The sequence below is a fragment of the Anguilla rostrata genome, chromosome 12 (assembly GCF_018555375.3).
Source record: "Anguilla rostrata isolate EN2019 chromosome 12, ASM1855537v3, whole genome shotgun sequence".
NCBI classification, from domain to species: Eukaryota; Metazoa; Chordata; class Actinopteri; order Anguilliformes; family Anguillidae; genus Anguilla; species Anguilla rostrata.
Window position 1 is genome coordinate 351765 of NC_057944.1, and position 16537 is coordinate 368301.

The 16537-nt window shown below is 42.1% G+C and overlaps 2 protein-coding genes and 1 long non-coding RNA gene across 4 annotated transcripts in view; all 3 read left to right on the forward strand.

The window, feature by feature from the left end:
* The first annotated feature begins 2977 nt into the window (after positions 1-2977).
* On the forward strand, positions 2978-9742 carry LOC135236214 (dehydrogenase/reductase SDR family member 11-like). The gene is made up of 7 exons (XM_064302454.1): positions 2978-3396; positions 4593-4802; positions 5281-5375; positions 5965-6094; positions 7864-7956; positions 8112-8177; positions 8693-9742. Exons 1-7 carry the CDS (start codon positions 3265-3267, stop codon positions 8732-8734), a joined length of 768 nt encoding a protein of 255 aa, XP_064158524.1. The 5' UTR covers positions 2978-3264; the 3' UTR covers positions 8735-9742.
* A 24-nt stretch (positions 9743-9766) lies between these two features.
* LOC135236216 (uncharacterized) lies at positions 9767-11692 on the forward strand. Its single transcript, XR_010324531.1, has 2 exons — positions 9767-10612; positions 10756-11692. It is a non-coding gene; the product is annotated as an uncharacterized LOC135236216 (long non-coding RNA).
* A 1643-nt stretch (positions 11693-13335) lies between these two features.
* LOC135236918 (flotillin-2a-like) overlaps positions 13336-16537 on the forward strand; it is a 28533-nt gene continuing 25331 nt past the window's right edge. The window contains exons 1-2 of one of the 2 annotated variants that reach the window (XM_064303517.1): positions 13336-13620; positions 15279-15360. In XM_064303517.1, coding sequence (XP_064159587.1) covers positions 13572-13620; positions 15279-15360 — 131 coding nt within the window. In that variant the 5' untranslated portion in view covers positions 13336-13571. The remainder of the gene's footprint in view (positions 13621-15278; positions 15361-16537) is intronic. The other variant, XM_064303518.1, reaches the window with a different exon arrangement.

The window sequence follows — 16537 nt, forward strand, 5'->3', positions numbered from 1 at the left end:
TCTGCTGCGGAAAAACCCATCAACCTGAACGAACGATTGCAGAACGAACTTGAGGCTAGCTGACTGTCTGCCGTTATGTTTTAAAATATATTATCAAATGTTTACGGAGTTTAATTTCCATCTGTGACTATAGGCTACTGTGTCATGTAATCACGTTATATGTATGACATTAATAATACAATTATGTTCAGTTATCTTCAATTTATGTTTCTTAGCAAAACGAATATGCTTAGCTAGCATATCAGCTTGCCAATGAGCTAGGTAGGCTATCCGTGGTTAGCTCACGCATTAGCAATATGAACCACAGGGGAAGAACATCGACTACACTGATGGTCAATCAATCAGAGATGTGTAGCTACTGGTGATTTGACTAGGCTAATTTTCATATAACTGTCTGGTAGACCTGCTGTTAACCGAGCAAGTTATCGTCATAGGTTTTCGCCACAGTCAATTAATGAGCCAGTAACTGCTCCATCGCCGTTTGTGGTGTTCACTTGCTGGGTGACCCTAGGTGACCGATCGTTCGCAAGTCACTTTTTACCAAATAAAAATTAACACTATCAGCGGTGATTAACAAATCTACCAAGTATTTTAATAACTGATCTGCAGGCGGGTAAATATGACAACGCACTCTGTACAGCAAGATTTCCACCTGGTGCATGAAGAAAAAAATAATGTACATTGAATTTCTAATTATTATTAGGCTATTTTTTTTTCTTGTAGACCATCAAAACCAATGGAGAAAAGCCAATATAAGCAAGGAGCCCCCAGGACCGATTCTGAGAACCACTGTCTTAAATGCTCTTGTCGGTCTCTTAAATGCTAAAAACATGTTCCTTTCTAAATGCCAATCTTACAAAGATGGTTAATTTAGTTAAATTCTGTGTGTGTGATTTCATCGTGTGTTGTATGTTATCCAGTAGGCTAAATAAACCTAAGACTCTTAATTCGCTTCGTGAAACTGAAAATTTAGCAGTGTTTATCCCAAAATCGCGATTATAGTAGCTTTGTCACATGCGTGAAGCATGGCCCAGGTAGACATTTACGGAATGTACACGACTGACAAGCCGTCAAACACGTTTGAAAAATTGAATATTTGCCGGTTAGGGTTAGCTAGCTAGTCAAATGGCTTGGTAGCCGAAGTTGCGAACTGTTTTAGCATAGGCTACTGGACTACCAAATATAACAAGCTGATTATGCTTTCTGCCAACTAATTATTTGGTTAAGTAGGCTAAAGGAAATAGCAAAAATGACTCGGCTACCGAAAAACTTCAGAGGAGGATTATTTTATGGTCGTCTAGTGCAGCTGTAAATAGCACACACCATAATGAAATCACAACGAATGCCTGCATTTTCTGACTTCGCACAGGTGGACCGTAGTTGGAGCCGCAATGTCAAGGCCAAGAGGCGCCACCTCCTACCCAGTGTCCATAGACTGTAGCCCGTACTGTAGCTTAGTCCTCTGCAGTAATCAGGAAGTGACACAAACGGTACCTCATTGGTCCACAACAAATATTATAACAGTGCCCAAATGACACAATAAATCATGAAATCGACCCATGGACAGTCATAATACGAATAGAATACACATATTGTGACTATTTGTTCTCATGAGAAAAAATAATTGACTTTGTATTTTGACCGCATTTGTGCCGTAGACTTACGTGGAAACCGGATATGAAAACACCTATACTGGAGCCAACCGTAGTGGCGCTAGTGAGCAACCAGGAACAACAAGACCAGGAAATGAGCTTCAAAAACGAAGTCTGGTTTTGGCCGCTTGGTCCGAATAGTCTTTTTTGCTCAGGAAGGTTCCTAACAGAGTGAAATGACCCGGAAGTATCTAAGTGGCAGCCATGATAAGAGCTGTTCGAATTCTCTAAATACTAAGGAAAGGTGCTTCAATGCTTCCTATCTTTTCTCCTTTAGCATAGGGCACACTGGACCGTCCTTTACGAAAGGAAAGGAGATAGTGCCGTCCCACAGTTCCTTACGGCAGCATCATTTAAAGCGAAGCACCATTCGGCCGTTCACGAAAACAAACGATCAACATGACTGAGTTGTGTGGTGGTTCTTAAGCTATTATATGCATAGGCTTATAATCAGATCATAATCAGCATAGTAACCATAACACAGAAGTCTGTCTTTCAAGAAACAGGGATATGAGACGTTTTTAGATTATGTTTTTAATTCAACATGTTTGAAACTTATGAATGATGATATGTACGGTAGTAAATGTGTAGGCCTAACATGTTATGCCTATCTTGCATTAAATTTAATGAATTATTTTCATACAATCATACTAATTGGGATTCATGTCGATAAATATGAGTGGACAGGAGGGTGAGCGTGAGCAACCATTCTCAATGTGACAACCATTTCGTTTCACTTTTGTGACTGGTAGCTTATATTCCTTTTTTTATTTCAATTACAACCTTGGTAATGAAGTTATATTTTTCACCGGGTTGTCCATATTTATATAGCCTGCATGAAACAACACGGTAAGAACGCACGGGGCGAAGTATCTAAGATGCGCTTTTAGTAGTCCACCTTTGGAACATTGTAGTTTTACCACGGCAGACCCACGTCAATAACATCCGCCGTCGCAAAATTCCGTAGCCTAGTGTAAGTGCAGTCGGATTGTTTTAGCACCGCGGTTGTGTTTTCCTAAGTCCTTTTGAATTCTCCTTCACATCTTTCCTTAACCTCATGACGTTTTCCATCAAGGTCAAGGAAAGGTGGTTAGGAAAAGAAATAAGACGTAATTTTTTCGACTATTCGGATGCAGCCAGTATGTGCGCAACCACAGACATATATACATAGACGCCGCATTGGCCGCTTCGGCCCCTTGCTGCGATACGTCAACGTGGCCGCCATATTGGGCCAGGCAAGACTGGCCTGAAAACAAATAGAAGTAAACGGGGGAGCCGCAGTTGTTATGGATAAAAAGCACTATGACGTTTATATTTCTCAATCGATTTCAACGAGTCGTTTTTATATTCAAGGGTTTATGATCGTGGAGTACAAAATAGTAGTGCTTTTTATCCAGAAAAACCGCAGCTCATCCGTTTACAGGCCAGTCTTGCCTGGACCGATATGGCGGCGACGTTGACGTACGATCCAAAGGCCAATGCGGCGTGTCTATGTGCGCAACTGTGTCGTCGTAGAGTTGCTTGAATTACGACAGAGCCATAGCCATATGACTCCGAGTTACGAGAAGATCAGCAGTCCTCGTTCTGTTGTGCACAGCCTGTGTTTTTCGACATGGAGCGGTGGAAAGGCAGAGTTGCCCTTGTTACAGGAGCTTCGGTTGGGATTGGAGCGGCTATAGCTCGTACTCTTGTTCAACACTGTATGACGGTGGTCGGCTGCGCTAGGAATGTGGAGAAAATAGAGGTTAGTCATTTGCTTTCCAAGAAATACCCGAGACAGTTGCTAAGATATGTTATGTACAAAATACAGACACGTCCAATGTGCAGCCCTACGTACGTTTAGCTAGTTAGTCCGTTATGTGTGAACCTTAGCATTAAGCAGGGGTTCAATTGGGATTTGGGAGGTGGGTGGACCCTGAGATCCGGTGGGAGGTGGGTGAAAAAAGGTAGCCTACAATTAATGTCTCAGCTCAAAACAGTTGTATCTTTAATGTGTTGTGCACATATGTGTAATTAAGGAAAACAGTGTTTTAAAAAGAATGTATACTGTAGATCTCCAGAAATGGTGTTGATTGAATGAGGAGTCTCGCGGTACCTTGAAGGGACAGAGATTCCCATTGGTCACTTCAGCAAGTACGCTGAATTAAAGCAGACACAGGACTGCTCCCATTGGTCACCACAGTACATACGCTGATTTAAAGCAGACACAGGACTGCTCCCATTGGTCACCACAGCACACACGCTGCTTTAAAGCAGACAAGAATGCTTTTTTACACACACACACACTGCAACACATCCATGCCCTTTATTCAATGGGTTCCTTTCTTTAGTACTTACCATTTTAGGCAGATATGGAATAAATAATTACTGTAAAACCTTGCATAATACAAATTACGCAATTTTTTAAAGGCATCATTACTATAGGTTATGGGCATTTAGCAGATGCTTTCATCCAGTGTGTCTTGCATAATTTGACATTTTTTACTGAAGCAAAGCAGGTCAAGTACCTTGGGTAATGGCAACCCTGCAACCTTTTGGCTACAAGGCCAGTTCCTTAACCATTTTGCCGCACTGTTATCATCAAAATAACCGGTTCTAAATAAATTTTTTAATTGATTATATTGCTATCAGTACATGTTGAATTAAAGCCTGTTCTGTGTGTGTGTTGTTTGGAATGCCACAGTAGATCAAGCCTTGTGGGGATGAAAGAGAATTCCTTTTTAAGGCCCTAAAAATCGTTTGCTACCGCAGCTGTCATAACAAACGACGGCAGATCACCTGTTCTCTGAGATCCCTGTACTGTGCCCTTGCTTCGGCCTGTTATGTTAAAATATATTTGTAACGTAGCTGTGATGGTTGGTCTGCTGGCTACGGCAGTTCCCTTGGCTGGCTGTGCTGAGGTGGTGTTAGGACAGGAGCTCCTGTGTTCCTGCATTTCAGAAGCTGGCTGCAGAGTGTCGGAGCGCGGGCTACGCTGGCACCCTGATCCCGTACAAGTGTGACCTGTCCAGCGAGGAGGAGATCTTGTCCATGTTCTCCGCCATCAAGACGCTCCACCAGGGAGTGGACGTGTGCGTCAACAACGCGGGCCTGGCTTGCGCCGAGCCCCTGCTGAGCGGCCAGGCCGACGGCTGGAGGACCATGATCAACGTGAGTGGAACCGCGGTTACCTTGGCGACGTTGCTTTTGGTCCACTGCCAGCCGAACCACAGTGAGGAGTAGTGGTGAGAGACTGCAGCAGTTTGAGCATTGGACTGTATGACTCTCTACATTGTTTTCACTTGACTTCCCTTGCACAGCTGTTTTTTATTATATTTTTGTTTTTAAAGGAAGGTGTTTTCTAAGAGTTCATCTTTTATCTACAGCCATATGTCATAGGATAAGGCAAGTTGTTCTGTCTTTTAAAAGTTTTTTTCCCAAAAATTTAACAGTTGGATTGATTATGCATTTACCTGTTTATTTGGCCGATATTCATGATTGCATGCTATTGGCGATAGCTTGACGCTGTAAGGAGACAGTCCTAGCCTCTGTAGCACAAGCTGTATTGGGTAGAACTGTCTCCTTGCAATGGCAAACTTGTCTTGTATGGAGTTAAGCACCATTATTGGTTTGCCTATTTTTACTTCAGGTGAATGTTCTAGCATTGTCCATCTGCACACGCGAGGCCTACCAGTCAATGAAGGAGAGAAGTGTGGATGATGGCCATATTATTAACATTAACAGGTAGAGTGTGATTTCCATCCATTCTCTGCTGAGAACAATCACCGACTTGCCTCTTATGAAATGTGACAGAAAAACTGCAGGAGATTCTGTGCTCCTGTCATTTACCATTAAAGCCCTCAGTCCTACTGACAGAACTGTGTTCCAGGATCAGCACAGAAGATTACTTATCCAGGGAAAGAGGCCACATGCTAAGCAAGTCAAGTCAGTTTATTTATAAAAAACATTTAAAAACAACAGAAGTTGACCAAAATGCTGTACAAAAGATAAAAAGATACATAAAATACAAAAATAAAATAAAAGGTATAAAATACAATACACAAAGACTACAACACATGCCAGACATTAAGATTCATATGCCAATGTAAAAAGGTGTGTCTTAATACGGGATTTAAGAAAATCAAGATGACTGTGGGTTAAACAGAGCAAAATAACACCCAGGCAAATGAATTGTTTTCGACTGCTTTGCCTGTTTAGTTAAGCAAATGACCTTTAGGTATAAACCATTGTGCATTAAAGAAATTGGACTTGCACTGACCGAGGTGAAGTGCTGGGCCTTTGCTGTTCATCTGACTGTGTTTTGTTCCTGCAGTATGAGTGGACACAGGGTGGTGCCCAATGCAGATGTGCACTTCTACAGTGCCACCAAGTATGCTGTGACTGCGCTCACAGAAGGGCTGAGACAGGAGCTGAGGGAAGCTAAGAGTCACATTCGAGCCTCGGTAAGCGCTGTCTAAACCTGGTACAGCACATACGAGCCTCGGTAAGCGCTATCTAAACCTGATACAGCACATTCGAGCCTGTAAGAACTATCTAAACCTGGTACAGCACATTCGAGCCTCGGTAAGCGCTGTCTCAACCTGGTACAGCACATACAAGCCCCTGTAAGAGCTGTCTAAACCTGGTACAGCACATACAAGCCCCTGTAAGAGCTGTCTAAACCTGGTACAGCACATACAAGCCCCTGTAAGAGCTGTCTAAACCTGGTACAGCACATACGAGCTTCTGTAAGAGCTGTCTAAACCTGGTACAGCACATACGAGCCTCTGTAAGAGCTGTCTAAACCTGGTACAGCACATACCAGCCTCTGTAAGAGCTGTCTAAACCTGATACAGCACATACACGCTTCTGTAAGTTCTGTCTAAACCTGATACAGCACATACGAGCTGTCTAAACCTGATACAGCACATACAAGCCTCTGTAAGAGCTGTCTAAACCTGGTACAGCACATACAAGCTTCTGTAAGTGCTGTCTAAACCTGGTACAGCACATACAAGCCTCTGTAAGAGCTGTCTAAACCTGATACAGCACATACAAGCCTCTGTAAGTGCTGTCTAAACCTGATACAGCGCATACAAGCCTCTGTATGAGCTGTCTAAACTTGGTACAGCACATATGAGCCTCTGTAAGAGCTGTCTAAACCTGGTACAGCACATACGAGCTGTCTAAATCTGGTACAGTACATACGAGCCTCTCTAAGTGCTGTCTAAACCTGGTACAGCACATACGAGCCTCTGTAAGAGCTGTCTAAACCTAGTACAGCACATACGAGCCTCTGTAAGAGCTGTCTAAATCTGGTACAGCACATATGAGCCCCTGTAAGCGCTGTCTAAACCTGGTACAGCACATACGAGCTGTCTAAATCTGGTACAGTACATACGAGCCTCTCTAAGCGCTGTCTAAACCTGGTACAGCACATACGAGCCTCTGTAAGTGCTGTCTAAACCTGGTACAGTACATACTGGCCTCAGTAAGAGCTGTCTTAACCTGGTACAGCACATACAGACAAAATGTATTAGACAAATGGAACCTGTGTAATCACAAAATGCATTTCTTTAAAAATTATTTCATTTATTTAATGATAAACGTAATCGCACCTATATCACCGATGTGATAAAGTAAGAACTGTCTAAATCTGGTGCATGTGAGCCAATAGTATGAGCTTTCGAAAACTTGTACCATTTGAGTGACAGTCAGACCTTTCCAGCATTCATATATACTGAGCACATGAAGTGCCCTAATGACTCGCACTGAGTGAAAGAGCTGCTGGCACTGTGACCAGCAGCCATTCCTGCATTACGGCATTTCAGTGCATCCATAAAGGTCTCAGTAACGGCATTTACAAGCTGTCAGAGCTATGGTATCAAAAATACAATTCCTATGTTCTCAGTTCTTCATGTCTCTGAAGCAGGAAAACATATTTTTGCAGGTTCCTTAATTGGAAATCTGCACCAATGATACGAGGCCGGATATTAAAAACCTGTGGGTACTCTGTGAAACTCACAGCTGCAGAGAAGAAAACTTTTTTTTGACAAAAAGCTTTCTCTCACTGCATTCTCAAACAATCGTGCAGTGCTTTCATTTGGCTACAGTTTGCACTTATTAATACATTTTAAAAAAACATTCAATTTTGTATGCATCTATGCATGGTTTCTGGATTAGTTTGATTCTACCCATGGTGAGTGTTCTGTCTGACTTTTTTTTACCACAGTGTATATCTCCTGGCTTAGTGGAAACTGAGTTTGCTTTTCGACTTCACAACAGCAACCCAGAGAAAGCCGCTGCCACTTATGAACAAATCAAGGTAAGGCAGCAGAAGTACTTTGTCAGATAGTATCGCAAAAGAACAATAGTTCCTTCAGTTATAAGTAGCAATCACATGGTGAAAATGTGATTCTTTGGAATGGAAGTCTCCCCTGCAGTGATAAGTGAGTTTTAAAATGTGTTCATTCCCCTCAGTGCTTGGAAGCGAACGACGTAGCCAGCGCAGTGGCATACATCCTCAGTGTACCTCCACATGTGCAGGTAAGCATGCTCATGTCTGCGTGAAATTTAGGACATAAAATGGTTGTTGAATGAAATCGGGTGGACCTGTATTTTGGTTTTTCATTTCATGTTGACCGTTGTTTATGTGGGGCCAAATAGGGCCATCATAAAATGAGATGTGACTATTAATGTCGCACTAAACCAGGTACACAGAGTGCTGTTCATGTCCTTAGTCCATGCTAAAGAGAGATTGCAAAACAACAGAAACATTCTTGGCATGTGTTTTTTCCATAAATGTTCCACATAGATTGACGGATCCTATTACAATTTGCACATGTCCATTTTTGGAAGTTTTTTATTCCCATTTCCTTATAAACTGCATGAGAGATTGGCCATTTTCCTTCGCTCACCTTGACATACCACTCAAAATCTAGGGGAGATGATGCTGAGCTTTTTTGAGGGATTTATTCAAAGCAAATTGTCATGGATAGTTTGACTTGTTTGTGTGACTTGTCTGTTTACCTTTTTGGTTCTAATGTATCTTCCTGATGCAGATTGGAGATGTTCTGATGAGGCCTGTGGAACAGGTGTCCTAGCAGTCTGCAGTCTCAGCTGGAGCTACCGTAGATCAAGCTGGCAGCTACGCTGTCTCTACAGTGACCCCTGCTGGGCACAAATAAGATTAAACTGGATGTGAGAATTCGGGGAGAATGGAAGAGCAAAACCCTGGCTCTGGGGATGGCTGCTCTGGGGGGCATTTCACAAAGCAGGATTAGTAACTTGGCTGGGGGGGCTATTTCAGGAAGCAGGGCTACTGAGTTAAGCCGCGTTTCCACCGCAGGAACTATACCCCGGAACTAGGAACCTTTTGAGGAACTCAGTGCGTTTCCACCGCAGGAACTAGGGTCTAAATTTAGTTCTGGGGGCTTTGTTTTACCCCCCAAAAGGTTCCTGCTCGGGGGGTAGTACTTTCCGAAAGTACAGGAACCTTTTGGGTGGAGCTTGCAGCGCTGAACATTTCGGATTGGTCGAGTACTCACGGGATTTTTTTGTGTCTATTTTCAGGCGCCATGTTTGAAAATATGCAGGCGCAAACCAATTTATTTTCATAATAACTTCAAATCAAACTTGTATGTTATGCGGCGCAATAGTCTACGTTTGGTTATAGCCTGCCAACGTCTTGGAATTATAACGTGTGCTCTTCTGTTCTTTTCTTGCTTTAGTATTCGTTTTATAAAATGCTAAGCATTCGTGCTGGGACAGCATATTACGTACTAAAACATTCAAACGGATTAATTCGGTTGCTGAATATTTTCTTCCGGATTTTCTTAGCCCGTTGTAATTGACTCAAAACGTTTGATACAGTTATGTGAGGTATGCGGTAGTTCTGCGTAATTCACATTGGTGATACAGTAAAAGCAAACTGGAAATCACCTTCCGCACTTTTTGTCAGGGTAAAATAACAGGTTAATTCTAGTAATCGTACCTTTAGCTTTTTCAGACTGCCGTAATTTTACTCTGCCATTCTTCAATTCCACAAAAAGACCAGGAAGACTATGGACTAATTTATGGTGCATGGTTCGCATCTGGAGGGCACACTTCGCTGCTCGGCTAGCAGTAACATCGAAGGAAAACAAACGGTGGCTGTACCACTACTAATTTAAATTTTCACGCAAGTCCGAGTTTTCGTTCTATTCTTGTCATTTTGCGATTAGCCTATATGGAATTGACGATGAGAAAGTAATCAAACAGCAAATTGTTTACAATGTGTGCATGTTTTCTGCTGTTGTTGCCAGTTAGCCTATATTGGAAATGTGAATGCATTCTGTCGCTTCGGATGTCAAGACATGAAAGCGAATGTTCGCATAAAAACATAATGAATGTGTTTGAGTGGATATATAAAACAGTTACAATCTGACTATTGGCCTGTTATATCCTATTTGTTGCATAACGGTCCAAGTTCAACTACCAACGACAGTTTTGCTTGACAGCGGTAAAATATGCCCAAACGGCTGCAGAAGAATATTTCAATTCCATGTGATTAAATCGATAAAAATCAATAAATACAAAAGTAACCATATATAGTCATTGTTGGTAACCCGTTGTATATAAGTGGAATAAACCCCTCCGGGCTGTCCCGGTTATTAGAAAATAATGTAGGCTACTTAGGTGGTAGTATGGGGTTACAGAAGAAATCATATGACAGATGGACCGACGACAACGCCGCTTTTTCATACGTCAGTGGGCTAATTTGCCTACTGTGGGGGGGGGGGGGGGGGGGTATTGCTCAGTGCAGTTATCCAGCTAACTAATCCTGCTTCAGGAAACAGGGCCATGGTTGTTGTTCCACTCAAGGCAAAGCAATCGTTTCTAATGGAAGACCGTTATTCAGCATGCTGCAGCAGTAGAATGTATGATTTCCAGTCCTTTAGTTTTGCATACGAGTCAGTGACTGCCATCCGGGATTAGATTATGTGTTCGTCCTGAACCATAATCGCAGGTACACACCTGGTTTAAAGTGGGAAAACCTACACTGTCCGCTGAAAATGTGGTGGAGTTTTTTGGCTGGACCGCAACAGTGGGGCCAGCCCTACAAACGCGAATGTCTGTGACTGAGTGACTGAGTGATGAAGTTACACCATTGGTCGGCCGAAATATGAAGTGGCACCATTGGTCGGCCGGTCCAGCCATATACTAGATTTTAACCTGGTCTTGTTTTGATCATGTTGCACTTCTGTTTAAATGTATGATTTAAAATAAAAGGATTTGTGCAAACAATGGTATTTTTAAAAAGCATCACAAATTTGATGGTCAGTATGTACAGTCCATAGCTCTTAAAGGCACACTCAGATTCTCATCTTTTATGTTCTAGAGAGCAGCTTCTACCTGTAATGCACCTTCCCTCATCCATTCATCCTCAGTTCTACCATGTCTACCTGCACGTCAGCCCCTGTGCACATTCCCAAAACTTCCTCTTTAAAAATGTTTTAATAATACATTTTCTATTCTGACAGTTTTAACCTATAGGTAAGCATGTCATGATTAAAATGACTACTTCTGTTGTGTATAATGTTTAATGTGTGTGTAATCTGTTACTCTGTGACAGCTGGCCACTCCTTATAATGCTTGTCTATAAGTGCCTTTCTGGCTTTGCCAGGGAAACTAAATCACCCTCAACAATAGCCTTTTTAATAGGTAGGAATTTGTGATAATGATAATAATTTGAAGATGAATCTCTTCAGGTGTTATGCCTAGGAGGATGTCCATATAGAGACAAGCATTTAAGATTGTGCAGTTTTGAACTGTTTGTGCCAATTCCACAGCTCCCCAAGCCCTGATGAATCTTGTGCCAAAAGATTAAGTTGTCTGATGTCATTGCGGAGGTTATTTTCTAAAATTTGATTTAACAAAATGGGATTTAAAATATGAAATCTTTCTGGAAATGTTCACAATGCTGCAAATATAATGTTGAGCTCCTTTAGCTGATAGCAACAAGGAGTCAGATGTTTTGATTAATAAAGCAAATCACTCAACTTGAGCTGGAAACCTTGGTATGGGCCGTGTCTGCTGCAGTCTTCTTTTCCTCTGGGTACTGAAATTCCAGTTGAGTGGAAAGGATTGTGAGCTGTGGAGGAGCTCTTTATTTCATGCATCAGCGCTTGCATTGGTACAGGACAGTAAAGATGGTGGTAAGCATGCCGTGGCACTGGGAAGAACACGAGAGACCAGTCAGTCACTGAAGACAGCAGAACGGTATCTGCACTGGAATTCTATCGCCATATGCAGCACCTTATGTGACTGTGCATGACGCTGCACACATTTCTAAGAGAGGCCAGTCAGAAGATGCCTTCTGAAGTGTATGAACCCAGTAGATAAAAGTTTGAGTCAGTTTAGCTTTCCTAATCTCAGTAACTATTATATAAATCATAACTTCTCTTGCTCATCTACAGCTTTATTGGCTTCCCTGTCACATATGTCTGTGGAATGAATTAATGTAATTAGGTCATAATTTATATACATGGTTTGATTTGTGAAACTGATTAATTGGCAAGTACAGTATTTTGCCTGCCTGGCATCCCATTTTTTGTCATGCAGATTTGAGGTCTGTTAACTATACTTTCAGTGTATGATCTAACAATTTAGGGACCAACCTCCTATTCATAAGCCTTGTGGATGTGGGGTCGCATGGAAGTTATGACCAATGGCATTTAGCACTGTTGAGTCACACCATCAGCACCTTCGTTCCTGCTGAATGTTGCATACACTTTACTGGTTAAGTCAAAGATTTACAGAAATTGGTTTGTTAATGATAACAGTCTGGGTTTTGCTGCTAATGTTTCAAAAAAATCAAATCTAGCTAAACTCTAAAACACACCCCTTTTCATATTACACTGAAATGCAACCAAAGATAAACAGTGATGTCAGTCAGGGCATGGTAGACAAATTGGTTAAGTAACAGGTGTGGAATTGGAATTGTGGGAGAGAGGAAGTTATATGGAGTAGATTACAGTGTGATTATACAGGAATAAATGCATCACTGACTGATTGGGAGACGTGAAACAGGGTTATGTGATGCGTGTTAAGTAGAGGAAACAGTGGACCGTGCTGCTGTTTTGTGAATTGTATGATGTAGACGGGGAAAGACTGTTTGATGGGGTCAGAAAAACTGGGCAGGGATGGGGTAATATTAGGGGGCAGAAAGGGGAAATAAGTGAGGCTAATGCTCTTTTTAGTTTCTTAGAGCGAGGCAGTCCTATCCTGTTCCTGGAAATGTCCTATCTTGTGGGTTTTCACTACAACCCTAACAAATCACACCTCATTCAACAGCTAACAATCTCATTGAACTGCTAATTAGTAGCATCTAATGTGCCAAATTAGAGTTGACATAAAAACCTACAGGATGGTAGATATCCAGGAACAGGGTTAGGTAGCCCTATCTTAGAGTACCAGGTTTAAATAATAATAATAATAATAATAATAATAATTTAATGAAGGGCTGCAATGTCTGCTGGGTTTTGGGGTGTTCTCGGCACAAGTGCTTCATTTAAGTCATTGATTGGCTAAGGAATCCTACATACCTCGTTCTCGAGGCTTTAATTGGCAGCTGATTGAAAGGAAACCACAAAAACCCGAAGACACTGCGGCCCCTTGGGATTCAGTTTGACACCCCAGAGGGGGACTGTGTCCTGCCTCACACTCCAGCACAGTAGGGGGCGGTGTATGCACCTTAACGTTTAGTGATCGCCACTCAAACCCAAAGAAGAAGAAGAAGGGCGGAGGTAGTGAAGACATTGAGGAGGAGCTGCGAACGGCGAGCTAATACCAGCGTTCATTTTGGAACTGTTTTGGCAGCTGAAGTACGGGGTATACGTTTGGAGTATTTTAAAAGAAGTTTGTAGTTGCGTCTTTACACGATAAATATATTTTTGTAATATGGGTAACTGTCATACAGTTGGACCAAACGAAGCCCTTGTGGTCTCAGGTACGCTGTTCTTTTCTTTATGTGAATAGCTATCTGTTGTGTTAGCCTACTCCTCCCCTCTGTTTTCGTACAGTAGCTAGTCAAATGTTATAAAGGTTGGCAAGTTCTGTGTAAATCGGCGTGGTGTAACTTTATGATCGTTAGCCAAGCACCTTGCAAGCTATCCGAGGTGTCTGTAACGTGCCAGCTAGCCAGTCGTCTGCAGGCAGTTGAATGTTATTTGCTTGCCAGCACGCAGACAGTAACGTTAGGCTGCGTTACATTGTTAACGTTACAGTGGCTCAGAGTGGAATTTGTTTGTGTGTAAGATTTAAATAGGGGGCTTCGTATGCGTTCAAGCAAGCTTTCGGGAAGCTTGGTATTTGCGTGTAACGTTAGCCGTGGATGGGATACCCTTTTGGCTAAACATAGCTGATGGGCGTGGTACTCGTAAGTGCGGAAAGCCTTAGCACGTGACTCACGTAGTTGCTGGATGGCGCAAACCAACGTTGGTGTAAATATAATGTGTCAGTGGGTGATACTATACCTGAATGCTCGTCGAATAAATGCGACACAAAAAAGCTTTCGCCTGTAATTTAATTCTATTTTAATTAGCATTCTTTCTTTCCCTCTGGTTGTCACACTAGTTTTGGCGAAACACAAGCATCTACAGCCTAACTAGGCGTATTTGTAATCGCAGGATTTCGCAAGCACGGGAAATGTCGGGAAGTTACATTAAAGATGCCATGCGCCAGATATTTGTACTACGACTGTAAAAGCCGTTATTTATTTGGTTAATTAAGAAGCTATACCATAGTTGTAAATTGCATTTTCTGTCGGTATACACATTCATTGGTAATATTACTGAGCACAGTCTGTTATAAAATATGTAATGCATATTAATTCCATGCTGTTTTATAGTTCGTTGAGCAATTTTCTTTCGAAATTGGTTGGTCAAATGAAAGTAAAAAGACCTTCTAAAAAGTTTTTTTTAAGCTAAAACAAAAATCATCCTATTTCGATGCAAAATGACCGAAAGAACCACCGTTACTGTAGGAGTGCATGGGCATTCCAAAACGATCTGTGCAGAGGCAAGTGGGGAACAACAGACACTGTTAAGTAAAAATGTAGTGAGCTTGACGCGCCTCTTTGCAGCTGTCTTAGAGTAATTAGATTCCACTGTATGCTGCAGTGGAAAGTCCCTCCGTCATACGGGGCCATAGGTCCTTGGAATGGGCACTAGTGCCTGTTGTGCATCACAGCCTCAGTAACTGACAGAATGCCACATTTAGACTAGTGTAAGTCTAATGCTTCACTGGGTGCAACATTTCAGCTGAAATCTATTTATTTATTTTGCATATTGGGACATTGTTTTATTACAGCACTGGACTTTGTACCTGTTGGGTCTTGAGTGGTGCACTTTTGTCCTTGAGTATTTTTACCTGAGTATATTGAATTACTCATGTTGCATATATTAATTAACCTAAAATAAATGTTGAAGATTAAACATTCTATTGGGGGGGGGGGGGTGGCTGCTTCATATTTATCAGTAGTACTGATAATCATCCTTCCCCATTTAAGTATTTGTTTTGCAAACCATTTTCAAAAGAGTTGTGCTTGGTTTTGTTGCAGCAGTATATTTTTATGTTAATGCCAGTGTTGTGCTCCTTCCTCCCCAGGTGGCTGTAGTGGCTCCAATGAGAAGGCCTATATTGTGGGTGGATGGGCCTGGGCATGGTGGTGTCTCTCAGACACTCAGCGGTAAGGCTTCCAGCAGCGCTTTGCTCTGTTAAAGGAACCTGTCTACTTTCAACTTTCATTTAATTCTCTGGCAATTCTGCTGCTGCCTTTTTTGTGTTAATACTTTTCAGCAATGACATTACAGTATTTATTATTTTTTTGTCTTGACCAGGCAACATCATGCTCTACTCTTGAGACACTTGAACAATTATTTTATCTTAAGCTACCAATAAATTAATTAAACCTTTGCGTTGCTGTATTTGGAATGAGATCAGTTGTATCAGTTGGGGTTAGTATGTGAGAATCTGTATCTGTTGACCGGATTGCCTATGGTTTCATTTTTGCTTTTCTGCTTTGCACCACAGTTCTGTTAACATGTAGGCGTGTGCTGATGATCGAATAATCAGGTGATCACGAAAATGTGAACTGATAACAATTCATATTTTCTGTTTTCTCAAGTTTTCAAATAAACCCAAATTTCTACCTGTCTTCCATTATTTTGCAACTTAAATAGTTGGGGGCCAAGCAGCGAAGCTGCGTAGGGCACCCATTGTGTTTCTACCTTTTTTGGCTGGACCGCAACAGCGGGGGCAGCCCTACAAACCCGAATGTCTGTGACTGAGTCAGCCGTTTGGTCAGCCGAGTTATGAAGTTACACCATTGGTCGGCTGGTCCAGCCATATACTAGGTTTTGACCTGGTCTTGTTTCTTTATTATGCATCATCATCTTTTTCTTCTGGCTAGGATGTCTATGGCAGCCCAGGGTTTCCCCCAGAAAAGTTGTTAGGCCCGGTGGCAAGTATATTTTGACAGGGGCCGGCGGCCCAGTGGCCAAGTGTCTTTTTTGATGGGGGCCCGGCGCGGGCCAGCGACAGACTGATGGCAGCATTAAGATAGGGCCCTATAGTTTCTGTGATAACAGAATCACGGACGGAATCGCGGAATTGAGAATGTAAAAAAGCTATAACACAGATTCCATAGGGCCCTACATTAAGTCAGTGCTAAAAGCTGAGTGAATGGTAAATGGTAAATGGACTGCATTTATATTGCGCTTTTATCCAAAGCGCTTTACAATTGATGCCTCTCATTCGCCAGAGCAGTTAGGGGTTAGGGGTTAGGTGTCTTGCTCAAGGACACTTCGACATGCCCAGAGCTGGGTGGAGATGGAGAGTGTGGAGACGGAGTGGAGATTTGAAAA